At 40.4% G+C, this 22660-nt stretch overlaps 1 protein-coding gene across 1 annotated transcript in view; it reads left to right on the forward strand.

Annotated features, from left to right (window-relative positions):
* The window catches only part of Me1 (malic enzyme 1), a 114184-nt gene that overhangs the window by 38136 nt on the left and 53388 nt on the right, over positions 1-22660 (forward strand). Inside the window, exons 4-6 of the mRNA XM_050118903.1 lie at positions 5626-5701; positions 9726-9887; positions 14404-14507. Coding sequence (XP_049974860.1) covers positions 5626-5701; positions 9726-9887; positions 14404-14507 — 342 coding nt within the window. The remainder of the gene's footprint in view (positions 1-5625; positions 5702-9725; positions 9888-14403; positions 14508-22660) is intronic.

Consider the following 22660-nt stretch of genomic DNA (forward strand, 5'->3'; position numbering starts at 1 on the left):
CTGTGATGTTCTTCAGAAGGTGTGTGAGTTCTGGACCCATCACAGAGTAGCATTGCACAATCTCAGGATGGTCACATGTTATACTTGTGATAATGGACTGGATGGGCAAAGGGACACACACTCAGGCCCAGCGGTCCGCCCTAGGCTCCGAGGAGAAAGCACGGGCCTGCCTGGCGCCTGTGGTGCTGAGCGGTCAGACACTGTTACAGTGAGCAAAAGTGTGGTGTGCTATGGGAGAGAGAGAGACAGAATGGTTCGTATCCTGTGGACAGAGGCAGAGCTGAAGGGGTGAAAGCAGTGAGAAGTGGGCTGAGGTGGTGGCTTGATTGCCACCCGCGGCCATGGTGATGTCTGGATTCATGGCCCTAATGCAGCCACAGTCTGTGCTGATGTCCCTGGCTCCTGGTACTACCTAAGGCTGAGAGGGTAGGACTGTACAGAGTTGATCCTGCCTCTCAGTGACTGCAGTACGGCGGAGAACTGGTCCTGCCCCTCGCCAGCCGCAGCATTTGGGAGAGCAGGTCCTGCACTTTATCGGGGCAGCACACTAGAACTGACCCTGTTCTCATGGGGGCAGTAGAAGGGCAATGGGTGAGCTAGCCCTGAGGGCATGAGAATGGAAAGAGTGGGTTGCGACCCTCTTGTCTACCATGTGGTGGTGTGGGTAAAGGAAAGATGCCCTCCTCCCCTTACCCCTTGTCCCCTGTGGCAGGTGGGGGACCTGACCCAACCCTTTACCAGCTGCAGTACTTGAGAGAATGGACCCTGTGCCTCTCCTGGGCACCTCAGTAGAGAAGATCCTGTAGACAAGGGTACAGGTGAGCTGGCCCTGAGGGTGTAGAGTGGCATGGTTGGTACCATCTCCCTTTTCTATAGTGATGGAGGGGATGAGGAAAGATGCCCTCTCCCCTCGCCCCTACTTCCCCCAGCTGGCAAGGGAGCTGACCCTCCCCTTTATCTAAGCTGCAATACTCGGGAAAGTAGGCCCTGCACCTTTTCTGGGCAGCACAATGGAGCTGACCCTTTTGAAGGGGGGTGGAGTGGGTGAGAGATGCCTGCCCCCTCCATCCGGCCTGTGGCGGTTGGGAGAGCTGGCCCCGAGGTCATAAAAGCAGGAGAGCTGGCCTTGCCCCTCACCAGCTGCAGCACTTGGGAGAGTGGCCCTTGCAGCTCACCTTGGAAACACAGTAGCAATTGCCCTGATGGTGTTGGTCTGGGAGAGCTGACCCTGAGGGCGTTAAATCAGGAGAGCCAGCTGCATCCCTTGCTCATCACTGCTAGGGGCGAACTAGCTGGGGCAATGCTGGAGAGCTCACTCACCCTGGTGGTGAGGATGAAGGAGAGTTGGCAGACTGACTAACCCTGCAACTACCCAGGCCCAGACCAGGGTTATGGGTTGGCCCACCCCAGCATCCACCCCATCTATGATCTGTTGGAGCACATGAAGGGAATGGTCCTGTAGACCCAAAGCTGCAGGTCTCCATGACACAGGGCAACAACAGGATAACCAAGAGGGGTTCCAGTGAGGGCCCAGCATTGATAGTGTAGCAGAAACCAGAGGCCTCAAACTAGACCAATGACTCTTTGCAATGAATACTTGCAAGTAAAGATATATGGACTAAAGGGTATACTGTGTGACTCGCTGTGTCCCACTACAGCTTCCATGATGAGATTTTTCCTTTTTCCTTTTCTATTTCTTTTATTTCTATTTTCTCTTAAATTTTATTTGGGTTGCAAGGGCAGAGGGCAGATACGAAAGGACAGGGAGATGAACGGGATTGAGATGCATGATGTGAAAGACACAAAGAATAAAAAGTTAAAAGCACTATAAGGATGCAGAGATGGGTTAGCTGTTAAAAGTGAGTACTGCTTTTGGTTCAATACTCACTCAGGAGGCAAACAACTGCCTAGAATTCTAGCTCCAGGGGGATCCAGCACCTCTGGCCTCCATGGGCACCACATGTGTATTACTTATCTATGCTCAGACTTGCACATGTATGTAATTAAACATAAATTAAGTCTTTAAAATCTCACTTGGAACTTGGAAAGATTACAACTAGGAAAGTTAAGCGAAGACTAAGAAAGAGCCTAGGTAGATGGGACCAAAGCAACAAGTGTTAGACTGGATTTTGAAGTGGGCTGTGTTCATCATGGGGATAGTTTGCAAAATGCTGATGTCTGAGGACCAAGTGAATCAGTACTGATTTTCTAAGTGTGATTTTGAAGAAAATTTTTCTTTGTTGGAAACGTGTAAACAGAGACTGCACTTTTGTTTCCCGGCCACCCAGACTTGAATAATCACACAAAAACTATATTAAGTACAACATTGTTTGGCCAATGGCTCAGGCATATTCCTAGTAGCTCTTACATCTTAAATTAACCCATTTCTGTTATTTTATATTTTACCAAGAGGCTCGTGGTTTGTTTCCTCACATCTTGCTTCTTGGGTAGCTACATGATGTCTGCCTGACTCTTGCCTTCTTTCTCCCTGCATTCAGTTTAGTTTTCTCACCTACCTATATTCTGCCCTGCCATAGGCCAAAGCAGCTTCTTTATTAACCAATGGTAATAAAACATATTCATAGCATATGGAGGGGAATCCAACATCATAAATGCATTAACTAATTGGTAGTGATGAAGCATTGTTTTGGCTGTGTTTCAGAAAAAAAAGATTCTTTGTCATATGCTTTAAATTCTTTAAACATTTACTTTGAGATAGGATTGTATTGATTATGCCCTCTTAACATTTTCCTCTTGATGTCATCTTGATTTTGAGTCAGGGTCTCATGTTGTAGCTTTCACTATGTAGAGCAGGCCCAGGCTCCCCTTGAACTCATGACTAGCTATCTGTCTCTGCCTCCCAAGTGCTGGGGTTGTGGGCGTGTGTCACCATGCCCAGTTTTCCTTTGAATTTTCTTTGGCTTCAGATGCATTGGCTTGCCTGCCTAAGACCCCTATATTCATGAGGACTCCTCTTAATCACCCCAGTTTTTTTTACTGTGTGACACTAAGTTTTAATGCTTTTCCCTTGGCCTTGTCTTTTTTGTCCTTTAATAATTTCTTCTAATGCTTTCAGCCCCAGACTTTTGGCTTTGCATCTTTATCCTGTTTTATCTCCTGATTTTGCATTTTATCCAAACTTAGCTTTCTTAAGTACAGATGATCCTCAGTTACAGTGAGTTTATGTTCTGCTAAATCCATTTGAAGTTTAAAGTGATAAGTGAAAAAAAATGCATTCATGGTATTGAGGATGTGGCTCAGTGGTTGAAGGCTTAATAGCATAGTCAAGATCCTTGGGCCTGTCCCCAGCATGCAGAAAGAGAAAGATGCTCTTAGTGTACCTAACCTTTGGTTCAGTGGTTAACATCATTGCTTAGCCACACAGCGCACAGTAACGTATTGCTCATGAAGCCATGGCTGACTGGGAGCAATGGTTCTATGGCTGCCCAGTTTGTCAAGAAGTTGTTACATCATATGTCACTAGTCTAGGAATCAGCCAAAGGTCCAAATCAGAGTAGTGTTCTTAGTAAGTGTGTACTGCCTCCCTACTGTAACAAATTCAAAAAATGTAACACATCTTAGGTCTAGGTGCTCTGTTCTGCTTTCTCCATCAATTGGGGACCTGTTGTACACCTCAACTTTAATTTTCAAGGCTTACTAATGTATGCTCACATTTTGTGGGAAGTGGAGTATAACTTTATTATTTCTAGAAATAGCAAATGCAGGAAGGCATTATAATAGAAAATCGAAGAATTGCTGCCTCTTCTATTGGCTCAGGAACCGGCATATAAAACTTGTTTACCAAAGAAAACATAAGTCTTGTGACAATAGAAAGTTGCATGTTATGAAGTGAATTCCATTTTGATATGCAGTTCCATGGGGATATCAGCCGACAACAGGGAGAATATTATCTTGTCTTCCAAATTTGTGTTGAGGATGAAATATGTACAGGGCTGGAGGTTATGGAAAAAGTTTGAACTATGTGTATGAAAAAATGATCTTCATTTTAAAGTTGCCTCAGTTCTGACATGAACTAAATACCAAAATGTGAGTATCTACAGTTGGCCTGTTTATCTTTGAGCAGAACTCAGTGATTTTTAACAAACTGATCAGTAAGAATAGAGATAGCAAGAGTTTAAGGCTGGGATGCAGCTCAGTGTAGGGAGTTTGCATAGCATGCATAAGACTCTGGTTTAATCCTCAGAACAGCAAAGTTTCCCGTTGCAATTGAATTCATGAAAAAGTAGATAAACATATTTCTTATCTAAACTTTGCTTCTATAACTTCATTATCCTTCCTTCCCACACTTTCTCCTTCCCTCCCTGTTCTCTCTCCCCCTCCCTCCTCTCTGTGTAGGATTAATGTTTCATATTCAAATTGTATACCCAGCAGTATGAGTTACTGACACGCAGAAATCCTTTTGGATATCTCTGTAGATTTCTAATCATGGGAACATTCCAGGAAGGATTACAAATAACTCCTAAAATGCTTGACTCTCGTAGGACATTATAGACCTTTGGCTTACTGAGCTCCTTCCTAGAGGAAGCATTTTTGCTGTGAATGAATCTCTGCACAGTGCAATAGATCATGGGTGGCCAGATGGCTCTTCCACAGTAACTGAACCCGGATCTGTGCGTAATAAATCTTGACATTTAATTGCTGTTAATTTTAGTATCATCTTTGTTATTTATTTTAAATAATTCTGTTTCACAATAACATTATTATTTGAAAATCTTGGCCAGCATACAGTCTCCAAAGAAATATAATTTAATGGTGTATTGCCAAGAACATCTTATACAGCCTAATATAAATTTCTTACTTAGGTCCAAATAGCTCATTTTAATTTCCCAGTTCTTTATTGATGTCCTTTCCGCTGATTTCATTGGATCACTCAGATCTAAAAATTCATGAAACTTATTAGGAGCTTCTTACAATTTATAGCAACTTCACATGAGACAGTAAGAAAACCAGGAAAGGATATAATTTATACAGGTGCTTTCAGAGGCCAGAAGGGGGCATCATCTCCTCTGGAGCTGGAGTTACAGGCAGTTGTGAGTTGCCTGACAATAGTGCTGGGAAGTGAATGTGGGTCTCCTGTGTGAATAGTGCATGCTCTAACTACTGAACCATCTCTTCATATTAGTGTGCTGTAGGTATATTTGTGTGGGTGTGTGGATGCTTATATGTACACATGTCTGCACATACTTGCAGGGTCAAGAGGTCAGTAGTGGTTATTCTCCTTAATTACTCTTTGCCCTTTATAAAGGGTCTTTCATTGAGTCTAAAGCTCACTGATTTGGCTAGGGTGACTGGCCAGTGAGCTTCAGGGATCCATTTGTCTCTTACCACCCCCCCCCCTTCCAGTGCCATGTACACTTTTGTGCAGTGTTGGAGATCAAGCCCAGGGCTTTTTCATGTGTGGCAGACAGGCACTCTGCCAATCCAGCTGCATCCCCAGCTTCCTATTTACAGGATTTCCAGCCATTATTTTAGGAAGTACTTTTTCAGTAATGTAGTAAAGATGGAACTATATTAATAGGTTTAAGGTTTTTTTTTTTTTTTAACTAATGTTCATGGTCATTTGGCAGGTTTGAAGTAAATTAAAACTTTTTTTTTCCATACCAGGGGCCTATTTATTAGTATCCACGACAAAGGGCATATTGCTTCAGTCCTCAGTGCGTGGCCAGAAGAGGTTGTCAAGGTAAGTTATCAGTGACTGCACTGAGGTAGTCTGCTCTTTTTTCTGTCTCATCAATCAATCTAATTGCTGTGAGCAGCATCGTCAGATTGTCACCTAATTAATATCTCTGGTTTATCTACAGTATATTAATTTTATTATAAAGCTATTTAGATACTGTTTTCCTGTCTAATTTCTTAGTGTTTCATTCTTTGTAAAATCATTAGATATATAAACGTATATTATTCAACATATAGGGTGTATAATTTCTTTTTACCTTTTTAAAATTATTATTGTTCATTTTTATCGTATTTTTATTTATTTATTTTCTTAGGATGTAGATACAGGGAGTTTTAGTATAGAAGATGTCAATAAATTTTTATATGAATACTACGTGGAACCAGACTTATAATTTACCAGAAAGAAACCACATGTTTATATATCTCTTTAAGCAAACTTCTTTATTGTAACTGTGTTTTCTGTGTTTAATTATCCACCAAGTTCAAGGCAGGCAGAAGAAGTCTGTCAAATCAATCCTTTTACCATTAAGGGCTGTGGGATGTCCTTCTGTATGTGTTGTTTTTATTGGTTAATGAATAAAGCTGTTTTGACCAATGGCTTAACAGAGTAAAGTCAGGTGGGAAATCTGAACAGAGATATATAGAGTAGGTGGAGTAGGTGTAGCTGCTGAAGGAGAAGGACACACTGGAACCTTACCAGTAGACCACAGCCTCGTGGTGATACACAGATTAATAGAAATGGATTAACTTAAGATGTAAGAGCAAGCTAGCAATATACCCAAACTATAGGTCAAACAGTATTGTAATTAATATCATTTCTGTGTGATTACTTGGGTCTGGGCATCTGGGAAACCAAAAAGCAGTCTGTGCTTACACTTAGTTAATAAAATTTAAAGTATAATAATTTTTGAGGGTTGTGTATGCATGTGTACTTGTGATCTGAGTGTGGGCGCATTCATTCCACAGCCTTGGTTATGGGCTCTGAGCTCTGCTCAGGCTTCTGTGGCAAGTGCTTGCCTGCAGAGACATTTCCCTGGCTTGATATTTACTGTAACCAGAAATTTTGAGAGGATTTTAAGAATTAACAAGGTGGTTTCGGAACAGTTCTGGAGTTCTAATCGGTACTTTGCCATCCCGCTCTTAGGCAGCATTAGCTGATCTCACAGGAATTCACTAATAGTCTACCTCTGTCCGTGGGTCTCAAATCCCGAGTCCCTTTCAAAGCTTAAGAAGGGGTTTGGAATAGGACACTAAGTCAGTGCTTGATTGGAACGGCATACTGAAGAGTAAGTTATGGTCTGTGCTGTGTACTTGGACACACATGTAGAGAAGTGACTAGCTAAGATATAAAGTTCACGGTAATGTACATGCTTACTTTTAGCCCTGTTAACTCTTTAATGTTGAAATATTTCCAATAAGGCATACGCTAAGCTAAGATATAAAGATCTCCAACATTAAAAATGTTTCAATATACGCTTATAATTTTATAAATATACGCCTTCATAATTAGGTAACGGGACTCGATGGGAGAGGAGCCTAGGGAATAAAAGCTGAACATAGACGTGCTGTCAAGTGAATGGCAATGTATATTATTTAAAATCACCTTTTCAAAAACATTGAAACTGTTCAAATTATACAGCTTCAGTGTTTTAAATTATATAAATCACTCAGATTATAGGTAATTTATATGAAAAAGTTGCTATCTTTATAGAATGCACATTAAAACATCCCTTAGTATAGGCAGGCCAGCTGGGTTCCTCATGTTGAGACTGCATGTATGAGAGTGTTTGTTCAGCAGTGCGTACAGGTGCTTCCGGCTGTGGCAGCACATTAAATAAAAGTGTCTATTGAATATACACCGTAATTATTTGGACTCTTAGGAGTGCTGTAAACTTAAAAAGGTCGCAGTGCTCAATGATAGCATATCTATTACTGTAAATCAGAACTGCAGTGAACGGTATGTGGCTACCTTCTCTGCAAGAGCATGAATGTATTGGCCCATTGCATGTAGGGGAAATTGTGACTCCTTGCAATCAGACAGGGAAACATTTTCAAAGATAGAGTATATGAAATATACAAAAGATATTTTAAATGTATTTACTTTTAAAACAATTTCCTAATAGTTCTCTTTATAGTCCACAAAACTCTAAAGAGGCATGAAAGTGCATCTGCATTACGGTGTGGTGGGAAGAGTGCAGTGCTGAGCGCAGACCAGGTGGCTGTCTGGGCAAGGTTGTTTAGCTTTGCGTTTTCTGTCATGACCTGTAAGTGAGGGGAGGGAAAGGAATGTGCTCCATTAAAACACTGGGACTTTCTGAGGGTAGGAATGGAGCTTCTCTCCTTCCTTCCTTCCTTCCTTCCTTCCTTCCTTCCTTCCTTCCTTCCTTCCTTCCTTCCTTCCTTCTTTTTTTCTTCCTTTCTTTATATTTTTTTAGAATTTGAAATACAAGTACTGTGGTATGTTCTTTATATATCATGATTTCACTTCATGTACCCATGGATCTATCTAGTTTTCTACTATTTATGAGCTGTTTACGGTGTGCTAAATGTTGTTCCAGATACTGGGATAGCAGTAGTGAGCAAACAGAGCCACGCTGAAAGCACATATTTCTTATTTTTAAAATAAGAAATAGAGGGGCTGGTGTTGGTGGAGACAGCTCCTTCGTTCCCAGCTGCCCAGACCTGAAATAATCACACAGGAACTGTATTAATTAAAACATTGCTTAGCCAATCGCTTAGGCGTATTGCTAGCTACCTCTTAAATCTTAAATTATCCCATCTCTATTAATCTGTGTATCACTGCAAGGTTGTGGCCTATCGGCAAGGTTCCAACAGATTCCCATGGGCATCTTTCTCCTTCGGTCACTACATGACATCTCCTGACTCCACCTACTTTCTCCTTCGGTCACTACATGACATCTCCTGACTCCACCTACTTTCTCCCAACATTCAGTTTAGTTCCCCACCTACTCTGCCCTGCTTAGGCCCAAGTGGCTTCTTTATTCATTAACCTATAAAAGCAACACATATACAGAAGGACCTCCCACATCAGGCTGGAATGAGGGCTCAGCATTTAAAAGCACTGACTGCTTCTCGAGACCCCAGGCTGATCCCCAGCACCAACAGACATCCAGTCCAAGGGAATTCAGTGCCATTTTTTGGGCTCCATGGGCATCAAGCATGACTGTGATTCACAGATGTACACACAGGCAAAACACCCATACACATGCAATAAGTGCATTAAAAATAAAATAAGTAAGAAATAGAATCTTAAGTCCATTGCTATTCCATGGATATTTTGACAGCAGCGTTTTAGATTTTTTTTAATAAATTGGGTTTTCTTTTAACTTATGTTGTAGTCATGAATCATAGAATGAATATATTGAGTGCCTTAATTCTAATGATGATATTAAATTCTGTAAAATAAGTCCTCTATATGAGTAACGTGTGGTTCATTATTATTCTGAGTAAGTAGAAATAAGCTAAGCAAAATTAATCAGTTCTAGGGAAAGGTCATCAGGCAATTAATTAGTGTAGCCGACTATACTGAATGTGCTCCGGAGATAACAGTACAGTGTCAGGTATTTCCAGGAGTCAGAGGCCAGAGCATCCGGGAGCAGAGGTGTGACTTTCCTATCTACCTAGTGTCGTTATGGACACGCCTGTAATTGCACTGAGGGGCATTGGCTAGTCTGACAGCTGCCCTGTGCTTCTGGTTGCAGTTTGAGCTCTAATTTCCCATTTGTTCTCTTGATTAAAGAGTAGGTTATTTGGGTTGTTTGAATTTCTGTTTCACACCTCTTCTTCTTTTTACAGTAATATGATTAATCACACATACAACCTTGTATAATGTTCAACATATATCGATCAAACCTATTTCTTCTTCCCTAATGTCAATGAATAAACACTCACTTATGTATATTTAATTTATGCTTTCTTGTAGCTCAGTGTTTCATTGCAGGGCATTTATTTATTACCTTTAGGACTAGAGAGCAGGAAAGATGGACTTGTCTTTTTTTTTCTTCCAGGCCATTGTGGTGACTGACGGAGAGCGTATTCTAGGCTTAGGAGACCTGGGTTGTAACGGGATGGGCATCCCTGTGGGTAAACTGGCCCTGTACACAGCCTGTGGAGGGGTGAATCCACAGCAGTGTTTACCGGTCATTTTGGATGTGGGAACAGAAAATGAGGTACGTGTTTTGAGTGTATAAAACAGCTGGCGGTTTTAAAAAAGTGGTGCCAACTTCTATGTATTATATTTCATGAACTTCATAAAGCATACTCATTTTTTAGGTTACCCCACTTCTCTCAACTCTGCCCTCAACTTTTATAAGAAAATCACTTTTTTGTGTTTTTCTCATGTCTATAGTATGATCTATGGTTTATCTGCCTTAGTGGTCTCAAATGCTTTGATAAGTATTGATGCTATTATTATTTGAAGCAATGGATAACTCAAGATTCCATAATTTCTTTGTAATTGTTATCTTTATGTTGTGCAGAAAAATAATTCCATAGGTCTTATTAAATTTAATTAGCTAGTAACCTTTCTGTTTAAAAGTCTGTTTCGAGTCTGGAGTAGATGATTTGGAGTTAACTTTTTTTTATTTCACATTAATATTTTAGAAGAATTCCATCAGTAACTTAAACATCTCTTATTTTTTTATCATGTACAAGCAAAATTATATTTAACTGCTATGCCTGAATGCTTAATTAACCTCTATCCAAGGAAATATTTTGATTTAAAATGTGGCTGGCTACTCTTATATTTTCTTTTTCAATTCTAGTAGAAATGACTTAATTATCAAAGGTAACCTGCTTAAAAATACTGTTTTAAAATTCTATGTGTATATTGCTATTAAGATTTTATTTTAATTTCCATTTATTTTATTTATTTTTTAATTCTTTTTTTTTTAAAGATTTTATTTGATATGTATACAGTGTTCTGTCTGCATGTACACTTGCAGGTCAAAAGAGGGCACCAGATCTCATTACAGATGGTTGTGAGCCACCATGTGGTTGCTGGGTCTTGAACTCAGGACCTCTGGAAGACACTGCTCTTAACCTCTGAGCCATCTCTCCAGCCCCTTTCCATGTGTTTTAAAAGAAGCTGGGATGATATAAGGAAGTCAGATAAAATAAAAACCACAAGATCTGTGGTGTACCTGAAACTTTTAGGTGTTACTGAGGAGAAATAAAACTGAAATAAGTATATAATCATTTGAACAGTTTTAAAGCGGGGCCTTTAAAATCATTTATACGTTTTTATTCATTTGTGTGAGTATTTTGTTTGCATGAATGTGTTTGTACCACATACTTGCCTGGTGCCTATGATGTTAGAAGTAGTTGATAGATCACCTGGAACTGGAGTTTGAGGTGGTTATGAGCCATGGTTGTAAACCACAATGTGGGTGCTGGGAACTGACTCAGGTCCTCTGCAAGAGCAGCCAGTGCTCTTAACCTCCAGTCTCCACCAAGACTGTTTCTTGCAAGATTATCAATATCATGTGGACATAGAGAAGCTTGATCACTGGAATCTACAATAGAACTTCTTGCATTGATAGATTACATGAGTTGTCAGAAACAAAAGGTTTCATGAAAGTGGGTCTTAGAATTGTCAAGTTAACTGGTTGCCTTGGACTTTTCACATTATCTGCTTTTTAAAATGTGTCTTATTTACAGAGAAACCCTGTCATGAAAACCCTATGTGTATATAGAACATATCTGCCTGCTATTTAATTTTTAACTTCCATATTTGTCTTTTGGTGTTAAAAGTGTTGTTGTATTCTTATTTTTTGCATATGTATATGAATGTGATGTATCTCGGTGCTCATGTATGTGTGTGGGAACACGTGTTTAGATGTCCATGCATGTGTGTGGGAGCATATATGTGTAGGTGCCCATGTATGTGTGTAAGCATGTATGTGGGTGCCCATGTATGTGTGTGGAAGTATATTTGTGTAGGTGCCCATGTATGTGTGTGGGAGGAGCACATATGTGTAGGTGCCCATGTATGTATGTGGATGTGGAAGTCAGGTTGAATAAAGGTTTCATAATGCAGAGTATTCTGTCGCTTCCTTTCGTGATAGCCTATAAACTAGAGTAATTTCCAATTCCTCTCTTTTCCTCATTTTGTTTAGGTGAGAATACAAAGCAGTGGGTTCCATCATTGTGTCTTCATACGTATCTGACATAACTTGGTCTCATTTATTCCCCTCCACCACTGTCCTCCCATAACCCTGCTCTCCTCTGGCTGGTTCCTCTTGAAATTGCATTTTGTATATATTAATTTTTGTATATCTTAATAAATCTTAAAATTAACTATTATAATTATTTTTCTCTTTTTTGAATGTGTGTGTGTGTGTGAGAGAGAGGGCAGTCTGTAGGAGTTGGCGCTTTCCTTCTGCCCTGTGAGTTCTGGAAATGAACTTGGGACATCTGGGTGGTGGAAAACGCCCTTACCCACTGAGTCGTCTCAATCACACTTCTTCACTTATGTCCTTCAATTGTCAGTGTGGGAAAGAATTGGAGAAAGGCAGAGGGACACATTTTTCCTCAACTGTGTTTTTCTTTCTTTTTTCCTCTAAATCTCATATTTGGAGTCTAAATATATTCCAGACTTGGAAAAAGTATTTTAATATTGGCAGCCATTAGTAGCACATTGGCAGTTTAACCTCGGCTACCCAGAAGCCTGCCAATGTTTTTTTTTTTTTTTAAGAGTTTTTATGCATTAAGGAACAGCTGGGTTTTACAACAGTCCTGGGTTTAGGTTTTATATTTTACATTTATGTGATTTAACATGTTAGCTTCCATTGAGCAAAAAAAACCCTAACTACGTGTTCAGCAGCACATTGCAGGTGTGATGTATGGTCAAAGCAAGGGCATTTCTCAACAAGAGAGAGTGCTGTTAATAATTATACCAGGGCGGCAGGTGTGCACTTGGCTGTGGTTTCTATTGGCTTTAAGTAAACCCTTCTTCAGAAGATCTAAATAGTTAAACCATCTTTAACATTACCACACCTGAAAGAACGCATTTGTTTGTAACAAAGTCTCTCCAAACCCAGTGGCTTAAAATCATTTTTAATAATGCTATGGCCCCGTGAACTGTGGTCTGGATGCGAGGACATGTGTACTTTTCTCCATGCAGATTCTCATCATAAATTATCTACATCATCTACACAGTACAAGGGTTTCCAGCTCAGACTCGATCACGATTTCATCCTAGTAACGGGAATGGGTCTGAAGTTGGGGTCCTCTCGTCCAGATCAGTTCTCGATGAGACTTGGGGCTTGCTTCCTAACTGTGGCTCTTTTCATGTGTTCTCACGCCAGACTCAGAGTGGTGAGTCAGGGACAGAATAAATGACCAACATTCCGAATCAAAGTGGGAGGACTAGGAGTCCTATGGTTCTAGAAGGTCCACAGTCAGCAAAGCCTTCCTGGACACGAAGCCACCCCTGTATGGCCCAGATCCGTTTCCTCATAGTGCGTTTCTGTAGCTCGTTGTTTCCAGGGTTTTGCTTTTGCCCTCCTGTGAGTTCCTGACTCTGCCCTCTGAGATATCTTTCCCTTTTCCTAAGAAAATCATTTAGAAGGTTTCCAGAAGCAGTGCTTTATGGTTTCCAGTGCTCAAGTCTTACACATGTGCTGGTAAATATTCCCCTGGGCCTTTTGTGGTTTTGATTGTAAAATAGAGTTATAGCTATATTATATATGTATATATCAACCATCCACTACAAATATGATGAGATACATTTGTTTCTATGTATTGTTCTTACATCCTCTGGCTATATTAAATTAATATAAGGGTTTTGTAGATTACTTCTTTTTTCTATTTACATAATTATGTGTATGCAGATTCAAAGTGCTAGTTCTTCCCTTCCCAGTCTACACGCTTGTCTTTTTCTTGCCTTATTGTAATGACTAGCATCTCTAGCATAGTGATGAAGGAAAGGGATAAGGACAGAAACTCTTGTATTGTTCTGAATCTGAAGATAATTTAGTCTTTGACTTTAAAATATGTCGTTAGGTATGTTTTTTTCATAGATATTAATTTGTTGAGAATTTTTGCTACTAATGGGCATGTTTACACCATATTATATTTCAATTTAACAATTGATTTATTAAAGTGTTAAGGGTTATTTATGCCAATACTTGAACAGAATAATGCTGTCTCAGGTTCAACAGTTTAAGAGTCAGCAAACTATAAGGTTTAAAAAGCTTTAGAAAAACCTGGTCAAGGCTAAAAATAGTCTCTCTTAAGGAAGTCAATAGTCATATAACAAGTATACTCAAAATGTTTGAAGATTTCATATTTTGGGAATAGAAATCTATGAAAAGAACTGTTATTTTTCTGTTTATAAGCTGTTGTATATCTTTAAAACTAACTATTATTTCTGTGTGTAATCAGTTTCATCTCCAGACTCTGAGTGGAGCTTTTCTAATGAGCATCACTGTCATGTTTTAATTACTTTTCTTTCCCCAGACTAACCCAGAGTGTTGTAACATTTAGTAACTTTTTTTCTTATTCTGGATCTGGACAGTATGGACTCTGTGAAGCATTAAGTAGTGACTAGGCTAATTATGAATCAGTATGCTAAAATTTTATTTCTTACTCTATCTCTTATAGAGATGATGAAACAGGCTAATGAAAAGTAAATGACTTTCTCATTGCTAATTCTTTTTATGGCAACTCTTTTCTTAACACTAGGAGCTGCTTCAAGACCCATTGTACATCGGGCTGCGGCAGAGGAGACGGAGAGGTCCTGAGTATGACGAGTTTTTGGATGAATTCATGGAGGCAGTTTCTTCCAAGTATGTGCAGTCTTTATTTTATCTGTTTTTGACTTGAATTTCAAAAGCCTGAAACAAAACTACATGACTATTAAAATCTCCCGAGTTTGATCCAGTGTGGTTTAATAATTAGATTTGATATGAATGAGAGAAAACTACCCCTGTCCCCGCTAGAACTTTCCCCGACCAAACGGTAGCATCACTGTGTCTGTCCTCCAAAGCTGCCTCTGTTCCTGTCCCTGAAGGAGGAGCCATTGTCTCTATGGAAATGCATGATGATCCCCGTCCGTTCTGCACTGACCGCACAGATCGCATCTGAAGTGCGTGCTGATGGAAACGGGGCCTGGCCAGTGGCAGTAAATACAAAAAGGAAGCCTTTTCCTCTTTTACATTTTTGGCACTTTTTTCTGGCTGCTGGTAAAATCTGCTCTTCACTCATGTTTGTGGCTGATATTGGACCCTCTTGTGGTCGGAGAAGGAAGAGGTGGGGACTGAGCGTGAGCTATGCAACCCCAGAGCCTATAATAGAGGGAGAACCAGGCTATCAGTTTGTGCATGTCTGCTTAAATCTACAGGATTTGATTAAATGTACTACTGAATTTTCATCTAATGTAATGTAGTTAGCATTTGATTGTGGGCCTGTGGCATCTTTTTCCTTGTGAAAAAGATTCTGTGGTAATTTTAGTAATATACTCAGGGAATTTTGTCATGCCAGCCGACAGTCATTCATTGTGTTAGTGTGCAGCCATAAAACCATTAGTGTTAATATATATATGTTAAATGTGTATTTATATATTTATTTAATATATAATTTGTAAATAACTATCATTGGGATCTCATGTAACTGGAGTTGTCTTTTTGTTTCTTAAAATTTAAAATTGTAACAAACAGAAGAAAATGCTTTGTTCATCAGTCTGTATCGCATTTAACTATATTGGCTTGTTCATCATGGGGTTAATGCAGAGTATACTTTTAAATCGGTGTGACTGCTTTTTAAAAAATGGTTAATTTGTTACTTTCCTACTTACACAGTAAGCTATATTTATACATAGAAATAGTTGAGAATAGTTTAAGATCAAAATTAACTAATAGCATTCATTTCTACTTTTTATTTATATGGAACTTTAGATGTTTTATTAAAAAATCTTATTTTAAGATTTATTTATTTATTTTGTTTATAGTATTCTGTCTGCATGTATTCCTGCAGGCCAGAAGAGGGCACCAGATTTCATTACAGATGGTTGTGAGCCACCATGTGGTTGCTGGGAATTGAACTCAGGACCTCTGGAAGAACAATCAGTGCTCTTAACCTCTGAGCCATCTCTCCAGCCCCTCAAAAATCTTATATAAGGTTGTGATTATCAACTTTCTAAATAACAGCATAATCAACAAAAGGAAATGAAACTTGCAACACATTTTGCTTCACTGTCAGTGTGTGAAATCTACCTAGTAATAAATCCACCTAAATAAGACAAGTTCATTATTTATTTATTAAGCAAGTCCTAAGCTCCTAATTGATGATGCATAGAGAGAAGCCTTATGGGAACAATGAAAGCTTTCTGGAGAAACTGAGAGAGGCACCAAGTTGGGATGATCTTTTTCAGTGTAGGATCAGAAAAACAACTTATAGTTTTAATTTTAAATTGGGGCATTATGGGGCTGGGGAGATGGCTCAGTGGTTAAGAGCATTGGCTGTTCTTCCAGAGGACCCACGTTTAATTCCCAGCACCCACAAGGCAGCTCACAACTGTCTTGTAACTCCAGTTCCAGGTGATCTGACACCCTCACACAGACATAGACTCAGGCAAAACACTCATGCACATAAAATAAGATCATTAAAAATCGGAGGATTACTTAAGATATATGAAAAGGAAATGGGGATTAATAGACTCAACGGTAGTTTTAATGTGGAAAGCCTTTCTAGCCAGGCATACTTGCTCATACCTGTAATCCTAGGAATTTGGAAACTGATGCAGAAGGATTGCTGTGAGTTCCAGTTCAGCCTGCACTATATAATGAGACTGCTCAAAAACAAAAATGGGGAAAATGCGAATATATCCGGAGGAAGTGAGTTGTATTCCGGATCCTTCTCAGAGAAGAGTAACAGAGACTTAAAAGTATCATTTTGATATTGTTCCTTCAGAAGCTGTCTAGAAGTGAAACCAAGCTTTGCCCGGTTAGATAATGGCTAATGAAGATTAGGTCATTTTACAAGGAAACATGAGTTAAATTCACGGTTGGGGTTACCGGGTCCCAGACTGTGATGTGATGTGATGTGATGTGTTGAGTGCTCTGGGGACTAACGCTTTAGGAGGGAGAAGCTGTGGTGCAGCACGGGCCCCACACCGGGGAATAGCATTTGGGACCCTAAGTGCTACTGAGATTGTTAGCAGCCACTAATTTCCCCATGTCCCCACTGCCTAAACCTTTCTGATTTCTTAACTTACTGTGTTGCAGTGATGGGGTGGGTGGAATGGTATCAAATCGTCTTTGTTTGCTCTATGGTAACTCTTCCTGTGTAGGTCAAGGACTGGTAGATGTTGTGACACACTTAATGAAGCATGAAATCAGAATATCTCAGTTGAGAAATCTGTCACAGGATAGATCTGTGGTCTTATTCGGACTTTTCTGAGCACCTGGTTGGGGCTCCATTTATTAATGCCTTCATAGAAGGGGAGGGAGTAGGAGCATCTGATGATGTTTCAGGTCTCCATATATCACTGTAGACCCTGGCCAAAGTCCTCAAAGTGCCTGAGCACTTTCCCCCAGTGTAGCTACCTGATTAAGCATCGTAGATCTCTCGGAAGAACGGGGAAGGGGGGGGGGGGATTACCTTCATGCATTCTTGCCAAAGTATTGCAAAATCTTGCCTCCTGGAAACTAGGCCTCTTCTGCCCATGGCTTGTGGGTAAAAGATTAGCTCAAGTTTGGATATTGCACAAGCAATTGCAACTTTATTGTGTTAACTGCTATCAATTGTGTAGCTGTTTGCTTTGATTTCTATTGGTGGCAAACACTGAGTGGCAGACTCTAGGAAAGCTGTATCCTAACTGTGCACAATCTCACACACACACCGTTGTTGCCCTCCGAATGCCAGCCGCACCCACCAGACTTCTTCCTGGAGTCCTATGATCCTTCTCACTGCTACCAGTAGATCAACTTGTCTGTCCACCCTGGCCTTCTGAGAGCCAGGAGTAAGCTTTTCAGTAATTTGGGGGCATCTCATCAGCATATTCCATGTGGCTTTGGTACTTGGTATGGTTTTTTTTGTCATTGTTATAGAACCTAGTCATCTGATGTGTTTTGTTTTGTTTTGTTTTTCTGTATGTAATTTGTACATTCCAGAATATCCTTCTCTGAGTCTGGTAATCCCTGCTTCTGACATCCACGACAGTGCTTCTGGAATCTCGGCTTTATTTAGTATGGGCCATTGGTTTGGGTACGCATCTAGCAATCACCTTTTTTGGGGGGTGGGGTGGGATTTAGAGACAAGGTTTCTTAGTGTAACAACCCTTACTGTCCTGGACCTTGCTTTGTAGACCAAATTGTCCTCGAACTCACAGAGATGTGCTTGCTTCTGCCTCCTGGGTGCTGGGTTTAAAGGCATATACCACCACTGCCTGGCTATCTAGCAATCATCTTAATACTCACTTTGTGCCATCTCTAGGGATTCTTGCCAGTTGTTGAATTCTGCATCTCAGGAGACTGTCAGGAAATCACTACCTAACATTAGGGTTCATCTGATCAAACACCCTCTTAAACTCAGTTGTTTTGTTCCTGACTAATACAAGCTATCTAAATTCGTTCTCTGGGATACAGTTGTTCTCATCCTTTCTGAGCCCCAGCATGCACTGCGTGACTTCTAATGTGATAAGATGCTCTTGTAGACCTGAGAGAGGTCTGGAGGAGATTCAGGAATCGACGGGGGCTAGACGGATGCATACTGTCTCCTGGAGGGAAAGTCTCTATCTTAAAAAACAAGATTGCTCTCGTAAGGTCATAAGTGGTGTTGACTCTGAGGATTCAAGATTTGGGGAGCTCAAGCCGGACATCCCTCCCCATGCAGTAAGAACCCAATCACTCTACTAAGAGTTGGACGTAGCAGATTTGCCTGCGTGGGAATCTTGAATGCTCACTGATGGCTCAGTGCCCTGTTCTCATCATCAGAGTCTTCTGCTGAGAAACCACACAAAGAATTTGAAAGTCTCTTTGTATATGCAATCAAAGGTCTTTGGCCCCCATGTTGACAGCTGTTTGCCCTCGAGTCTTGTGTTCTTTTCCTATTTTCCTTTTAGTGTGTTTTTTCAAAAACTCTAAAGTAACATTCCAGTAAACATTCTCTCCTACTGATACAACAAGCAGGTCACCTTAGGAGAGCATGTTAGCAGTTGGACTGCTACCTTGTGCCTGGATTATTTACTATCTGTGACAGGATTCTTATGGCTATCAGTGGCTGAGTTAGGTCAAAGGACCTATCTTATCGCCTGGTCATTGACTAGGTTGCCTAGGACGCATATTCTGAGAGGAAGCTCAGGGTTTAAGGGTTTTGCAAGAGGGCCTTTGAGGTTAACTCCCAGAGAAGAAAGACAAAAGGAGAGTGTGAATGGTTCTCCAGGTACAACAGCCTCCACTTATTCCTCAGAGAACTCCACCGGCTATGGTTGTTGCTCTTTGGTCTGCATTGGCCTATCCTGTATGCTTCTGTATCAGGGAGTAATTGGATGTAGGTAATCCTGGGAAAGAATAGGCCATGCTCTGTGGTGAAGTGGGTCTGTGGTGGAGTTGTTCTCAGTGGCTGAGGTGATCTCTGGCATAACAGTGGGCAATCCGGGTATCATTTCATGTGTCTAGTACAGTGACTGAGTTAGGAAGTGTTAAATGGCCTCAGTGTTAGCTAACATCTTTGGTAGTATAGCACAGACTGCTCCTCCGGACCTGTCTATTTGGGGCTGAAGAGATGGCTCGGTTGTTAAGAACACTGGCTGCTTTTCCAGAGGACCCAGTCTCTATCCCCAGCACCCACTTGGCAGCTCACAACTATCTGCAACTCCAGTTTCAGGAAATCTGCATGGCCTATTCTTTCCCAGGATGACCTACATCCAATTACTCCCTGATACAGAAGCATACAGGATAGGCAGTGCAGACCAAAGAGCAACAGCCATAGCCGGTGGAGTTCTCTGAGGAATGAGTGGAGGCTGTTGTACCTGTAGAGCCATTCCTCACACAGACATACATGCAGGCCAGAACACCAGTGCACATAAAGTAAAAATAAATAATTTTAAAAAATTGTCTGTTCAACAGTTTTATTTCCTGACCTTAGTAATTCCAGATTTGAGATTAAAAATAAAAAACGTACTCAGAATATAGGTAAAGAAAAGCTTTACCCTCCAGACTGTCCTCTGAGCATCTTTGTGACAGAATTCCGCAGCTTTCTTCTGTGATCTTCTTCACTTTTCACCAAGTGCTCTTTTGGACTTTTTTTTGGGTTTTTCCTGTTCATTCTCCTGAAACCTTAATATAAACTATTCATGTCTGCCTCTTGGTGATCTCGTCTAATTGGAGATCTTTTTATTTGTCACTCTTAAGTCTGGATTTCTAGCTTGAACATCTCACAATTCCAGAATGTGCAGCTAGCCTTCATATTGACATTTCTACTGGAATCTGAAGTAGACCAAGAAGGACATCTGCTCTTGAACCAGCTTCTGCTTCCCCTTTTCCGTCTCAATAAAAGACAACCTACTTTTCCTGTTCCTCAGAGTAAGAATTACCTCTCCATATGTAGCCTGCCTGCAAAGCTTTTGCTACTTCAGTATATCTAAGATTTAACCATCTCTTTTTTTTTTTTTTTTTTGCCTGTCACTTCATCTCTCTTTGTGGGATTATTGTAATTTTCTACCTGGCTTCACAGCCTCCCCACTTGTTGGCTTCCAGTGTACTCTGAATACAAAGGCCAAGATGGTTCTATGTTGAGTAATTTCCTTGCTCAGAACTTGGCAAATGTTACCATTGCCTTCCTAATGAAAAGGGGCTTTGTACTAACACAAAAGTTCTGTGCCACCTGGCTTCCTGGTGCCTTCCTGACCTTGTTGCTGTTTTCCCTTGCTTTCGTTAATGTGGCCTGCTGTTCTCTTCTAACTGAAGTGAGGTCAAGATGTATCAGGTCATCTGCTTGAAATTCTACTGTTGTCTGTCTTTGCCTGGTTTCCCACTAGAATAGCCGTCCTTCCTTTGAAATCTCCAGAGATCTGTTTTGCTCAGTGAACCTTGTTGAGACTAATGTGCTTAAGATGTTACCCTCAACTCAGGTTTTTCATTCTCTGCACCAAACCATACCAGATTTGTTCTTATCCAACCTTTTATGTTCAGTGTAGATCCATATACCCTGAAAACAGAGCGCTTCCTCTTTCCATCACTGCTATTCCGAGTTTCTTAGATGTCACTGGTGTGTCGTAAATACTCAGTTTGTGAGATAGATGATAGAATTGATGTGCTTCATTTATATAACAAGAATAAAGGTATGACTAGAGAAATTCTGATGTTAAGAAATCTTTTTTATGTGACTTCATTTTAAGAAATAGTAAAGTGTTCTTATATATTACATATTATATAAAGTGTTATATATAACACGCTGCGAAGGTTATATTAAAGTTAACACAGATATGAGCCTGTCTGTGTTTGAGCTTGTTTTGTGATTGTACTTCTTAGGTCTCTCTTTTCCCAGAGTAGTTAGACAAGTAGCAACAGCTTCTACAGTTTTCCCTACATGGGATTTCTCTGAAGATGATGATGGTGATGATGATGATTTTTTTTATTATGTATACAATATTCTGTCTGTGTGTATGTCTGCAGGCCCGAAGAGGGCACCAGACCTCATTACAGATGGTTGTGAGCCACCATGTGGTTGCTGGGAATTGAACTCAGAACCTTTGGAAGAGCAGGCAATGCTCTTAACCACTGAGCCATCTCTCCAGCTTGATTTTTTTTTTTTGAGACAGAGTTTTTCTGTGTAGCTTTGGAGCCTGTCCTGGAACTCACTCTGAAGACCATGCTAGCCTCGAACTCACAGAGATCCACCTGCCTCTGTCTCTCAAGTGCTGGGATTAAAGGCGTGCACCACTACTGCCTGGTGAAGATTGTTAATTAAGTGAGTAAAAGTAAAGATTACCTCAAAAAAAAAAAAAAAGTCTGGATGACTCTTTTAGATAGTCTCACTCTAGCTCAGCCTGGCTTTAAACTCACAATCCTCAGATCTCAACCACCTGCCTACTGGGATTATGTAGGATTATGGTATACAGCTACTAAATTTTTTTTTAAATATTTATTTATTTATTATATATATGTGTGTATGCCTGTAGGCCAGAAGAGGGCACCAGACCCCATTACAGATGGTTGTGAGCCACCATGTGGTTGCTGGGAATTGAACTCAGGACCTTTGGAAGAACAGACAATGCTCTTAACCTCTGAGCCATCTCTCCAGCCCCCAGCTACTAAATTTTTAAAATAATAATAAAAAAGAATTGTTCACCAAGGATCATTTTTTAAAAAGTTGTCCTCTAAGTGTTTAAAATTAAAAGTCACTGGCAAGCACTGGGAATGCCTGCAAAGATCCTTACAGTATTTAGAAAACTTCCTCAATCTTGGCTCCTCATGGGTTTCATTTAATTTGTTGTGTATAACATTTAGGACAAATAATCTTTGTCTGAAGTCATGCCACCTTCTGTTGTCCAAGGCCGCTTGTTCGTTTCCAGCTGCCCAGACCAGAAATAACCACACAGAAACTATATTATTCGCAATACTGTTTGGCCAATAGCTTAAGCATATTTCTAGATAGCTGGTATATCCTAAACTAACTCATCTCCATTTATCTGTGTATCATCATGAGGTTGTGGCCTACCGGCAAAGTTTCAGAGGACTCCGGTGGAGGCGTCTGTCTCCTGCAGGCAGCTACATGGCTTTTCCCTGACTCTACCTACTCTCTCTCTATCTCTTTCAGCCTGGCTTTACTCTGTTAAGCCATTGGCCGAAAGCAGCTTCTTTATTAACCAATGGCAATAAAACATATTCACAGCGTACATCACCTTCCACATCAACCTTCACCTACTGCAGGGTGTGATGATGGGGTTTTTATAGGCTGTCACTTTCTTTGCCTGGTTGAAATGATCTGAACTGTAAAG

This window comes from Alexandromys fortis, unplaced genomic scaffold (genome assembly GCF_014885135.2).
Source record: "Alexandromys fortis isolate MF-2015 unplaced genomic scaffold, M_Fortis_MF-2015_v1.1 scaffold_164, whole genome shotgun sequence".
Lineage (NCBI taxonomy): Eukaryota > Metazoa > Chordata > Mammalia > Rodentia > Cricetidae > Alexandromys > Alexandromys fortis.